Source organism: Panthera onca, chromosome D2 (genome assembly GCF_046562875.1).
Source record: "Panthera onca isolate mPanOnc1 chromosome D2, mPanOnc1 haplotype 2, whole genome shotgun sequence".
Taxonomy (NCBI): domain Eukaryota; kingdom Metazoa; phylum Chordata; class Mammalia; order Carnivora; family Felidae; genus Panthera; species Panthera onca.
The window spans coordinates 82,330,335-82,343,869 of NC_138349.1; the positions used below are offsets into that span (position 1 = coordinate 82,330,335).

The 13,535-nt window shown below is 40.5% G+C and overlaps 1 protein-coding gene and 1 non-coding gene across 4 annotated transcripts in view; both read right to left on the reverse strand.

The window, feature by feature from the left end:
- Nucleotides 1–13,535, reverse strand: part of A1CF (APOBEC1 complementation factor) — an 85,306-nt gene that overhangs the window by 11,060 nt on the left and 60,711 nt on the right. For 2 of the 3 annotated variants that reach the window (XM_060643021.3, XM_060643019.3), the window contains 4 exons: nucleotides 11,543–11,640; nucleotides 5,742–6,015; nucleotides 3,591–3,796; nucleotides 582–718 (listed from right to left, as the gene is read on the reverse strand). In XM_060643021.3, the coding sequence (XP_060499004.1) occupies nucleotides 582–718; nucleotides 3,591–3,796; nucleotides 5,742–6,015; nucleotides 11,543–11,640 (715 nt within the window). The remainder of the gene's footprint in view (nucleotides 1–581; nucleotides 719–3,590; nucleotides 3,797–5,741; nucleotides 6,016–11,542; nucleotides 11,641–13,535) is intronic. The other variant, XM_060643020.3, reaches the window with a different exon arrangement.
- On the reverse strand, nucleotides 6,364–6,470 carry LOC132685710 (U6 spliceosomal RNA). The gene has a single exon (XR_009613279.1). It is a non-coding gene; the product is annotated as a U6 spliceosomal RNA (small nuclear RNA).

Below are 13,535 nucleotides of genomic sequence, written 5' to 3' on the forward strand. Positions count from 1 at the left end.
ACGTGGTGATTTCCTGTGGTTCAGCCTGAATGCTGCACAGGTAAAAGACGGGCGACAGTTTTCATTTCCGTTACATTTTACATCTGAAGTTCTTCATTGGTGGATGATGCTATGCAGTCTTCATCGTCTGTTTGAAACATGGGGCCTTTGAGAGGCTGGCACCTCTATCCCGCTACACGACTGGACGTTTGCGTTTAATGAAAATTGAGTAGGCAGTAGACTGAAACATTTAGCTTATATAGATAGTGACAACGTACGGGCACCTGAGTTGCCTAGTGGGTTCAGCGTCCAAATCTTGACATTGGCTCAGGTCATGATCTCACAGTTCATGGGATCAAGCCCCGTGTCAGGCTCTGCGCTGACCGGATGGAGCCTGCTTGGGATTCTCTCTCTCTCTCTCTCTCTCTCTCTCTCTCTCTCTCTTTCTCCCTCTCTTTCTGCCCCTCTCCTGCTCACGCACACCTTCTGTCTCTCTCAAAATAAACATTTTCAAAAAAAGATAGTGACAAAATACACTCAATTTACTGGAGACTCTTACTCTAAAAATCTTAGAAAATTAGGAATTTGGAGATGTTACGCACATGGCAGGATTCTGGCTGGCCAGGGCAGGAATGGTTATTTTGTATAAGAATAGTTGCCGTTGATCTTGTCCAATGGCCGAGTGCAGCTGATATACCGGTTGTCCCCAGTTATTTTTCTGACAAATTTCTTCTAATATCTATGAGAGTTAAAACAAAAAAAAAAAGTGATTTTCCTTCCAATTGTCGTATTTGCACTATTTCATCAGCTTTCAGGGTTTTAAACTCTAATCTTCAGTGTTGAAGCTAATGTAAGAAAATATAAAACGCCACATGGTTTAATGACTCATACAATTTTAAGACGAACTCAACTTGAACTCCATTTAAAATGTTACATCTATTGGGGCGCCTGGGTGGCGCAGTCGGTTAAGCGTCCGACTTCAGCCAGGTCACGATCTCACGGTCCGTGAGTTCGAGCCCCGCGTCAGGCTCTGGGCTGACAGCTCGGAGCCTGGAGCCTCTTTCCGATTCTGTGTCTCCCTCTCTCTCTGCCCCTCCCCCGTTCATGCTCTGTCTCTCTCTGTCCCAAAAATAAAAAAAAAAAAAAAAAAAAAAAAAAAAAATAAAATGTTACATCTATTAATTCACAAAAATCGTTTTCACGCCATTTATTCTCATATGTTTTTAGTTCAGTCCATTAGCCGTAACTTTTTCTTCTTCTTTTTTTTTTTTACCCATAGCTTAATTCTATGATTTGTTGGATGTATTTATTCCATTAAAGAAAAACTGACATTTCAGCACTGTGTGGCTGGATTTCCTCATTACCCTCAATCCTTCTGTCTACAGTGGTTTAGAGAAAATAACCTAAGAATATAGTCCTACTTCATGTCGTTTGTCATAGGGTTTTAACTTTACATTTTCATAAAAATCAAGGTAAAAAGTTTAATGGGTTACTAGTTACTGGGGTTACAACTGCTGACTGTACGGGACAGTCCTTGTCTCTCTGCTCCTGGTGGGCATTTGTGACTCCACCGCGGAACTGTTAAGGCTCCAACTCTGTTGGTTTGGGTTGGCACAGCCTTCAGTGTCTAAGCTGTAGTTGTAGAGATTCAGAGACAAATTAAAGAACTTTCAATAGTTGCTAGAGATGGTTCCTTACATATTACTATAAACCATGACCAACTTCTGATCTGGGTTGAATACAAGAAGGAGAGATTGTCCCTCACGCTATGGCAGCTCATAGAACTATGACATGGAATTTATAACAATTACTATTTTTTATTTTCTTAAAAGATTTCCAAGTATCTTAGTTCTTTAATAAGGTGCCTTATTTTAAATTTTAACCCAAGATAGATTGGATGACAAGCTTTAGTGCTTTCTGAGCAAGGCTTCATCATGATTTTATTACAATTAATTTTATTACAATTAATTGGCTTATGTGTCAGCTGTCTCTTACTGGATTGCCATATGAGTTTTTTTTTTTTTTTTTTTTTTTTTTAATTTTTTTTTTTTTAACGTTTATTTATTTTTGAGACAGAGAGAGACAGAGCATGAATGGGGGAGGGTCAGAGAGAGGGAGACACAGAATCTGAAACAGGCTCCAGGCTCTGAGCTGTCAGCACAGAGCCTGACGCGGGGCTCGAACTCACGGACCGCGAGATCATGACCTGAGCCGAAGTCGGCCGCTTAACCGACTGAGCCACCCAGGCGCCCCGCCATATGAGTTTTGATGGCAAAGACCGTATTATATTCTCTTTTCCATCCCCAGCACCTAACGCAATACGTGGTGTGTGATACATGGCCAATAAATGGTTTTTGAATAAACAAATGTTTGCTGTTTACCACTCTGATAGGCATCTTTATTTTTAATTGCCTGGGTAAGGATAGCAGCAACCTTAGATGAACTAATGTGTATGTGTAAGACAACCATCAATCCTGCAAAAATAGTACTCAGGATGAGCTGTTAGAAAACCAAGTTTTCTATTTGCTTGCAATCATAAGGCCTACTTCCATAAACCTGGGGGCTTATACCTTTGGGCCTGGAGTAGGAATGTTTCCTTTAGGGTCCACAGACTGTACCTCTGAACGACCGGTTACTGGTTCTTTAGCCAGTGTCTCTACAGGGAGGCCATCAGAGGTACTGCACACCCACAGGCTAAGGGTTAACGCATCCTGTTTTGTTTTATTTTTACCCCTGTTAATTCATTTTCCATACTGGAACAGCTTTTATAACTTTTAATTTTCCAATAATAAAAACCACAGCCTCAAGCAGAAACATGGAGCTGTGGAATGAGAGCATTAAAAATTCCCCATCATCACTGCCCAACTATAATTATTGTAGAAGACTTAATTGGATAAGAGTGATGGCATCTCATAGTTAATATGGGTAATGATATCACCATCGGTAGCATGGTTTTTATCTCTTAAACATAGTGTTTCTGGGGTGTCTGGGTGGCTCAGTAGGTTAAGTGTCCAACTTTGGCTCAGGTCACGATCTCACGGTTTGTGGGTTCAAGCCCGCATCGGGCTCTGTGCTGACAGCTCAGAGCTTGGAGCCTGCTTTGGATTCTGTGTCTCCTTTTCTCCCTGCCCCTCTCCCACTCACCTCTCTCTCTCTCTCTCTGTCTCAAAAATAAATAAACATTAAAGAACCCCACAGTGTTTCCAATAAAGGATGTCCTTTATTGGCACATAAGAGTGGTCTATTCATTCCCTGTCATGAATACTCTCCATTAGCCTACTCCCACACGGTAGGCATTTATTTTGAGTCAGGGTCTTTGCTGCACTTTATTTGCATTTAAGGTATTGGTTAATAATTCTTAGTAGGATCTTCGTTTTCCAGTTCAGATTATTTAGGGTGTCAAACTTCATTTTTAAGAAGAAGAGTGAAATGGGACAGTGACACTCAATGGTGGGGCATTCTCTCATTGTGTCGATTGGCCACTTTATCTATGTAAACAAAACAAAACGAGCAGTGGCCCGAGTAGGGATCAAGTCAAATCATTTGACGAAAGGTGTACCAAGGTCTTTGGCCTAACTTAAGGAAACTATCTCCGGAATAACATTACCTACCTGGGGAGCAAGTTTAATTCCCTGGGGTTTTAAAGTGACAGGATTCATTGGGGTGAGCTCCATCCCAGGTAAAAGGTCGTAGAGTTTGTCTTCTCTCTTGTCTCCCTTGACCTGGTATCCACGACCCAGGCCTGTGTAGGTCAAATAGCCACGGCCACCTAGTCTTCTTACTCCCGCAGCCCCTACAGGTACATTCATGTAAATTTCTAGGAATGTAAGAAGGCATTAAACTGAATCAAACCACCAGAAAATCACCCTGAATCTTACTGAAATGGAAAAGTTAGCCCAAGTCCCATTGATTACCGCCCTGACGATGCACAGAAAACTCTAGGATTCTGATGTAATGAAACTCAACAAAAGGTAGGGGTCGCCACAGGTGTGTTTTTGTGTGTTTTCTTTTTGACTGGGGAAGAAAGCAATCCTATCAAAGCCATCATCACTAAGTACACGAGCAACTTTAAAACTTTGGTACAGAGAAAAATTTTGCAACTTCTGTCTGCAGTTAACCTTTTGTTGATATTTTTCTATAGGCTAATAAATGTTGGGAAGGCATTTATTTCAAGATCCCAGCGTGTTATGACCACATGCATTAAAATAAGAGTTGCATTTTTATCTTCGATCAGGAAATCAGAAATGAATTCTAGCTTCCCCAATAGTTCCGTCCCCAGTGATCAGTCGGGAAATGGAACATTGAGAATACAGGTTTTTAAGTTCACTATTTTCTGTTTCATGGCCTGTCAATGTGAGGCTTAAATTCCCATTGAGTTTCATTAATAGATTCCTTTTGATTTTTTGCTTTGCTGTGTTGCCACTTTGATTTCCTACTGATGGCATAAAGTTGATAAAAAAATTAAATTGATTACCCTTCATCCATGAATCTCATTCATTGATTTCCTTTCTTGTTATAAGGTATTTTTTTCCCCTTGGAGTGGAGTTTGTTTTTTTCCTACATTACAACTGGTTGCCAATTTATATTTAACGTATGCATTATTTAATAATATGATTTCAGATTACAAATGTGTAATATTTTAATGACATAATTTGCCACCACATAGATAGATTATACCAGAGGAAAACCTGATGATTTCTTTAGCATTAGAATCTTGGGTAGAGTGGTTTTATGATGATTATGGAAATTTTAAGGCTGTTGAAGACTAGAGATCTTAGGATGGCCAACTCAGTTTTCCTGAAAAATAGTAAAACACAGTAAGAGGATAGTTTCCACAGTAATCTGACATGCCCCTTTGCTTCTAACTAAAACCCAAGGATGGGATTTAAATACACAGTTTGTTGTCAAGTTGCCCAGAATGGTTTTATATTTGGAAGACAGAACTGGGATTCTTTTGGCATTAACTACATCCTAGCAGGACCATTCTGAAGGATCCCATTAGGCAGAGACAAACTAGTTTACTAGAAATTAAAAAAAAAATGCTTTCCTTTTCATCTATCTTGCTTGAACGGAGCCCAGAACACTGCTTGAACATTTGGAACTCTTATAGGATTACATAGGAAAGATTTATCATTTAGTAGTTAGTCTTTTTTCTATTTGGACTTTACTATTTAGTTCCCCATATCCTGGAGAAATAAATTTATTTCCTCACTAGTGTGGCTTTTTACAAGGCATAGCGCATAATCCTGGGAGGAGGTCAAATGAAAGCATGTCATGTGTCTCTTAGAACATGTTTATGATAATTTGATTTATATACGAATAGGCCCCTGAGTCGCCCTCAAAGGCACATGTGCCTTGACGTGTTTTTGCTATTTGACATAACTGGTTTTCATTGGCCCATCCTTGCTTTCATTTGTAAATTTTCTAATGAGTCACAAATGACTGCAATATGGTGGTGGTCCAATGATAAGGGAGAAGCTAACTATTTAGTCTGTACAAACTTTATGCACCCATGCGAAGACCAAATGTATGCATTAGACTCCTTTGTGCTATGTCCTGACCAAGTTTTTCCAATAACCAGTTGTAATGTGAAAAAAGATTTTTATGAAAGGACAACTATTGATATAATAATATTTGATTTTTCATGAACAATTTTCCAGTCCTTTTCTCCCGGTGGACCCATCCAATTTGTCTAAGGCTATTGAAATACAAATCATTTGAAATTGTAGAGTTATTCCAGGGCAAGAGCTGACGAGCATTACCTCTAACAGAAGGGGCTCGGATAATGGCCCTGTTGCCAAGATGTCCTTTAGTGGCTGGGAAATGAAGGCTGGGAATTGCTGTATAGGCCTGAGGGGCATAGAAGACAGGAGCTCCAAGGTAGGTTGTGGTGGGATCGTAAACATGGCCCAAAGAGTAGGTGTAATCTCCTTGCAGCATGGCGCCCCTTCCGCCCGTGCCTCGGGTGTACCTAACGTAACTGTCCTTGTCCACTGGTTTGGCTAGGGTCACTTCAATGGGGGAACCATCTAGCACCTGTTGTAGAGAGCAAAGAAGAAACAACATCAGAAGATATGAAGGCAACCCAGTGTGGCTGAGCCCTAGTCTCCTGAGCGTTAGTCAATTTGCTGCTCTGTTCGCTGTTTCGCTTACACATATCTTGTCTCTTTATCGGTTCACGTTTGTGGGTCAGTTGAGTTTTCCTGAGTCATTTTGTTGGTACATTGCCCATAATATGCACCAGGTTTCACAGTGACAAACTGACTACTGTCTGCTGACATACGGGTTATAAATTATGCGAATACAGTCATTGCAACAGAGAGTTATGTGATATTTTTATGAGATATATACGTTTTATTTTTTTGTTTTATTTTTTTTTAAATTTTTTATATGGAACGCTTCACGAATTTGCGTGTCATCCTTGCGCAGGGGCCATGCTAATCTTCTCTGTATCGTTCCAATTTTAGTATATGTGCTGCCGAAGCGAGCACGAGATATATATGTTTTAAATTACACGTTATGTAATTCTAAGACATTTTAGGTTAATAATGGGTGGAACGTAATCTTTACTACTTAGCACAGCACAAAGAAGGTGAAAGGACACCAATAAAGAAATCTTATCGCTTGTTAGCACGTTGGCATGGGTAGCCTAGTCAGGTCGTTCCAGCTGCCAGCCAGTTAAATAGCTTACTTCTTATTTTTTTAACGTTTTGTTTATTTTTGAGAGAGAGAGAGACAGTGAGAGCCTGACCTGGGGAGGGGCAGAGAAAGGGGGACAGAGGATCCAAAGCGGGCTCTGCGCTGACACGCTGATCATAGTGAGCCTGACGTGGGGCTTGAACTCACGAAACGTGAGATCATGACCTGAGCTGAAGTCGGACGCTCAAATGACTGAGCCACCCAGGTGCCCCTAAATGGCTTACTTCGTAGAGCGGCTACACAATAGGTAAGTTTTTACTAGAAAAGAAAAGAGACTTAAAAATGGGGCCTTACTCAGGGAAGAGGGATCAAGGAGGCCACTGTACTTTCCCCCCAGGTACCCGTGAAGCAACCTTTTGATCTGTTGCACAGCTGGGAACTGGCAGAGAAGCCAGGGGAAGCCCCGTGATTTCTCAAGTCACGCACTTCTTAAAATGTGTCCTCAAGAATTATTGGAGTGGCGTTTGCTTCTGCCGCAAGTTTCTAACATTTTGCAAACAGATCCCGACGTGGAAGATAATGGATGTGTGTAGATCTATGTGTGCCACTCGCTTTTCTCTCTTGCTTGCCAACACGAGACAAAGATGGCTCTCAACAAATGCTTGACGGATTGACGTATTTCTTATCAATGGGACAAGGTGTTGCGAGGAAGCATTTGTAGCTTCCTCCGAATAAGAATGTTGTGAGCCTCTATTTTTTATACAGGAAAGGAATGATACGAAGTGTTCCTGCAAGGATTCTCTGTCATAGCAGCTCGCCATTTGGTGAGAGCCTCAGTCCATTCTGGGGTCATTGAGGTTGGCTGGACAAAGTTGTGCTTCATGGTTGTTGTGACCATTTTAGTCAGCCTTGGGGCAACTTGTTCTTAGTTTCCGATATCTGCCCTACTTTTTAGCAGCAAGAGCCAGTCTCGAGTATGTTAGTTGGAATATACTGAGAGAGAATCCTGATGATATTCACCTATCTTTACAATGGTGTCGATGTAATGAGAAGCAACAGATCAGAGTATCAAAGGAAGGGGGTGGTCTTGGTAATAAGATTCTTTATCTTCAGTCCTGTCTTGAGGAAGGTGAGAGAGACCCAAATAGGTCTCTGCTTACAGACCTTCCTATCAAGAGACATTTTTAATTTTTTTTTTAATGTTTATTTATTTTTGAGACAGAGAGAGACAGAGCATGAATGGGGGAGGGGCAGAGAGAGAGGGAGACACAGAATCGGAAGCAGGCTCCAGGCTCCGAGCTGTCAGCACAGAGCCCGACGCGGGGCTCGAACTCACGGACTGTGAGATCGTGACCTGAGCTGAAGTTGGACGCTCAACCGACTGAGCCACCCAGGCGCCCCTCAAGAGACATTTTTAATGGAATGATTCTTTACTGCAAAGTCAGGTTCCATACTGTAATAGAATTTGTGCTTCATTGTCCCCGTAGGAGTCGTTTTAAAAAATTTTTTTAACACTTATTTATTTTTGAGAGAGAAAGAGAGAGAGCATGAGTGGGGGAGGGGAACAGAGAGAGGAGGACAGATTATCTGAAGCAGGCTCCAGGCTCTGAGCTGTCAGCACAGAGCCTGATGTGGGGCTTGAACTCCTGCACTGTGAGATCATGGCCTGAGCCAAAGGGAGACACTTAACCGACTGAGCCACCCAGGCGCCCCTTGAGTGTTTTAAACTCAGTACTGTCTTTTAGTGATTTGCTCTAGACGTTTCAAGAGCTAGGGTGATATATTATTCATTGGTATATTCCCAAGCCCCGAAAAATTCCTTACACATCACAGACACCCACAAGTATTTCTAGAATAGAGAACCACATGCAAAGCTCAGTTCATCCCCTTTCTCTCTAAATAGGTTTCCTTTCCTGGCTTCCCCCACAGTATCATCCTGATCCCCCATATTGAAAACCAGCCAATGGCTCCTGCTCACTCCGACATCCAGTCAGTTCCTGGATGTTTTCAATTCGTGCCCCATAGCCCTACATAGAGATTTCTACTACTTTCCTTTCCCGCCCTCCTTCAAGCCCTTATTCAAAATGAGAGAGAGAGAATGAGAGAGGGAAGGGCAGCGAAAGGAGAGAGAGAGAGAGAGAGAGAGAGAACCTTCAGCAGGCTCCATTGTCAGCGTGGAGCCCAATGTGGGACTTGATCCCATGACCCCGGGATCATGACCTGAGCTGAAATCAAGAGTTGGATGCTCAACTGATTGAGCCACCCAGGGGCCCCAAACATAACATCTTTAAAAAATATACCTAGCTTACCTAGCTGTAAAATTTGGGAACAATTTGAGCATTTTTCCATCGTAATTATTTCAATGTAATTATTAGCGTTTAATTTATGACCGTCTCTTCTCAGCATTCATCATGTATCCTCAGGAATGTTCTCAAATGGAGAAACTGACCTGTGAATTGTTTTCAGAGTAATAACAGCTTTATGGCACTAAATGTGATCGTCGATAAAGATGAAGTGGTGATTTGCTTCATGGACGTGTATTTAAATCTGCACGAATTTCTGCTTTGCAGTTTTTGCATTTCGGAGTCAGTACTTTCTCTCCTCCAGGACTCAAGCATGTCTGTGGACCCCAGATCGTCCCCTAAGCCCAGCCCCCTGTGACTGATGAACCTGCTCTGGGAGGTACTCCCTTAGCTGCTGGCCATGTCCTTCGGCCAAACACCCCTGCTTCTTTCTCCCAAGGAGAACTGCTCTGTCCAGTCCTCTCTCTCTGAGGTTTCCTGTGATGTCTCCCGCCCCTTGTTGCCTTGACCCCAGGGGTGCGGTGACCCTCAGCTCCTCCACTCTTTTGCTTCCCCTTCCCTGCACTCACACTTCTGTACTTAGCCCCTTTGCCAGCTGGCTGCTGTGAGGACTGACTGGTGCAAAGCCCGACAGGCTACACAGCCCTGCGTGCATCATGTTCTAACTGAATCGCTCTGCTTTCACCTTCCTTAGTCACTTCTTGCGCTTTCCAAATTCTGTGCCTAGGAAACCGCCTCTCCATTTCCATGTGTTTTGATTTGGGAAATCTGCCCAATTTTTATGGCTTCTTATAGTTACCATCTTCTCATCTCCACGAAGATTTTCTGATTCTGAATGGCTCATTCCTCCTTCCTTTGGATATACTCACCACTTTTTATGTGTATATATATGTGTGTGTGTGTGTGTGTGTGTGTGTGTGTGTGTATACGTATATATACATATATACACATACATATATATACACACATATATATATACACATATACACATACATATATACACATATATACACATATACATGTATATACGCATATATACACATATATATAATATATATATGAAACTTATTTGGCTGAACTATGAAAGATGTGTGTGTACTTATCTTATATACATATACATACACATACATGTGTATACATATATGTGTATACATATATACACATATACATATATACACATATACACATATACATATACATACACACATATACATATATATACACATATACATATACACACATATATAATATATATATGAAACTTATTTGGCTGAACTATGAAGGATGTGTGTGTACTTATATACATATGCATACACATACATGTGTATACATATATGTGTATACATATATATACATATACATATATATACACATATACATATATACACATATACATATATATACACATATACATATATATACACATATATACACATATATATATACTATATATATGAAACTTATTTGGCTGAACTATGAAAGATGTGTGTGTACTTATCTTATATACATATACATATACATATATATACACATACATGTGTATACATGCATGTGTATACATATATACATATATATGTATACACATATACATATACACATATACATATATATACACATATACATATACACATACACATACATATATACACATATACACATATATACACATATATAATATATATATGAAACTTATTTGGCTGAACTATGAAAGATGTGTGTGTACTTATTCCTCTGGTAGACTTTTAGCTTGCTGACAAGTATCTTTGGGTTTTTTTTGTATCCTAGACATTATTTAGCAAGATAAGTGGTCTATAGAAACGTTTTAGTGTTTTTTTTAAATATTTTTAAAATTTTATTTATTTTTGAGAGAGAGAGAGAGAGTGTGAGCAGGGGAGGGAAAGAGAGAAGGGGAGACACAGAATCCAAAGCAGGCTCCAGGCACTGAGCTGTCAGCACAGAGCCCGACGTGGGGCTTGAACTCACCAACTGCGAGATCATGACCTGAGCTGGAGTCGGACGCTCAACTGGCTGAGCCACCCAGGTGCCCCAAAGGGTTTTAATGTTTTTTGCATTGATAAGTAAATATTATATTGGTTTCTATTTACAAGTCAGGAGAAAGGACTTAGAAACTAGCTTTTTCCTGGACCTTATTCTTGGCCAGGTGAAGAGACCCAAAGCCTTCCAGAGTAGGGAGATCAAAACTCTGAGGGTGGACTGACAGCAGTGACCTTGACATCTTTTCTGGTCATCAGCACTACTGAGGTGATAATCTCTCAAAGTAATGACAGAAAGTTGCACCTGAGAAAAACACCTTGAAATAACCTACGCCAATACTCCAATCCCCCACTTGGGAAGGAAGTTGAGGGGCAGTGACTTGTTCAAATCAGCCCAAATTAGAGACAGGGCCGGACACAGGAGCCACATCTCCATGGTGTTTTCTGTCGCTGACTCTTCTGTTCATCTTCAATGGATCGAGACAGTCATGTTAGAGGTAGAGAAAGCCTGAGTGACACAGACTTGCGGGATCGTTCTTTTGAATAAAATTTCCACGCCAAACTTGGGTGGAACTTGTGTGTGTGTGTGTGTGTGTGTGTGTGTGTACGCGCATTGTCCTATATTACCTTTCCATTTAAAGCTTTCATTGCCTCAACTGCATCCTCTCGACTGCTGAAATGCACAAAAGCATAGTCGCGGATTTTCTTTACCCTCTCCACAGCACCTGTAAACAGAGAGAAAGTAGCCCCATTAGCAACCTTGAGACAACACCGAGAATGGCACATTTTAGCATTTGGCTTCCGAGAGTATTTGATTTTTTTTTCAGACTTACTATTTAGGTTAAGTTCTCCTTGAGAATGTTTGCTATGTCCAGGTTTGCAATTGTACACATTCAGTAGAAGCTTTTGTTTGTAATTTTTTTATATCCCCTATATTCTTCCATATTATTATAGATTTGTGTTTTCCACTTCCTAGATTATAAGACCTTTAAGAGTAGAAGCATTATCTTATTTTGTCTCTATATAATGTAAACAATAGTAACTTATACTTGGTAAAATATTTTTTCAATTGTATTGAAGTATTGGTCATCCTATAAATATATATTTAGGCGATTACCTTATAAAATTTTATGGCTTTTCCCCCAGACAAATATTTTATTTCTTTTGATTTATGTAGTACAACTTTAGAATTAGGAGAGACTTTAGCAATGCTTTACTTTAAGCTTTTAGAGATTCACTTGACCTTGGGTGCCTGGGTGGCTCAGTCGGTTAAGTGTCCAACTCTTGGTTTCGGCTCAGATCACGATCTTGCAGTTTGTGGGTTCAAGCCCCGCATCAGGCTTTGTGCTGACAGTGTTGAGCCTGCTTGGGATTCTCTCTCTCTGTCTCTCTCTTCCCTTCCCCCCTTGCTCTCTGTCTCTCAAAATAAATAAACTTAAAAAAATTAAAAAAAATAAAAATTCACTTGACCTTAATTTATTTTTAACTTAAAGATTAGGAAACTAAGGTTCTAACAAGGAAGGTGAGCTTGTAAGGGTTCTCACAGCTAGGAACTGGAACTCAGATCTCTTAACTGCTTCTCTGATAGTCTTTTGATTAAAAAAAAGGTAGTTTCTGAAAGAACATTTGAAAACCAAGATAGTTCTTTCCCTGCTGTTCATAATATCTACATGTTGGAAACAATGTAGATATCCAAGAATTCTCCCTTGAGGAACATCTTTTACAGAAGCACTCCTATATGCAAAAGGATCATATATGAGGACGTTAGCTCTCACTGTTGTGGTAGCAAAAATAAAACAACTTAAAGTCCATTCTCCTGAGAGTGATTAAATCTGGTACATTCATATCAAATGAAATAAGTCTTTAGGGGCGCCTGGGCGGCTCAGTTGGTTAAGCGTCCAGCTCTTGGTTTCGGCTCAGGTCGTGATCCCACAGTTTGCAGGACGGAGCCCGCATCCCACTGTCTGTGCTGACGGTGTGGAGGCTGCTTGGGATTCTCTGTCTCTCCCTTTCTCTCTGCCCCTCCCCCAACCTTCTCTCTCAAACAAATAAAAAAAAAAAAAAAGAAATGAGTCTTCAAAGAGAAAAGATAGACCTATGTATGCTTACACAGAAAGATTTAAGACCTATTGTGAAATTCAAAAATTTGTAAAATAGTGAGTATAATTTTGTAACATTTGTTTTCAAAATCCCAACCCATATATATGTACAGAGAAATATGGATACACACACACACACACACACACACACAGAAAGAGAGCTGGAAACATAGAGACCAAACTGTTAATACAGGTTATGTAAGGAATGGGGAGAAAATTTGCAGAGAATAAAGGGGACTTTCACACGTTAATTTATATTCTTTGGTATTTTACAAACATGTGCAATGTTTATTTCTATTGTTTGTATAATAAAAAAATAACAAATCGACCTGACCTATTTTAATATAGAGAGACTGCTGCAGATGCTAATGGCAAAAAAATAGAAGTTTCGGGGCGCCTGGGTGGCTCAGTCAGTTAAGCGTGTGACTTCGGCTCAGGCCATGATCTTGCGGTTCGTGAGTTTGAGCCCCGTGTCGGGCTCCATGCTGACAGCTTGGAGTCTGGAGCCCGCTTCAGAGTCT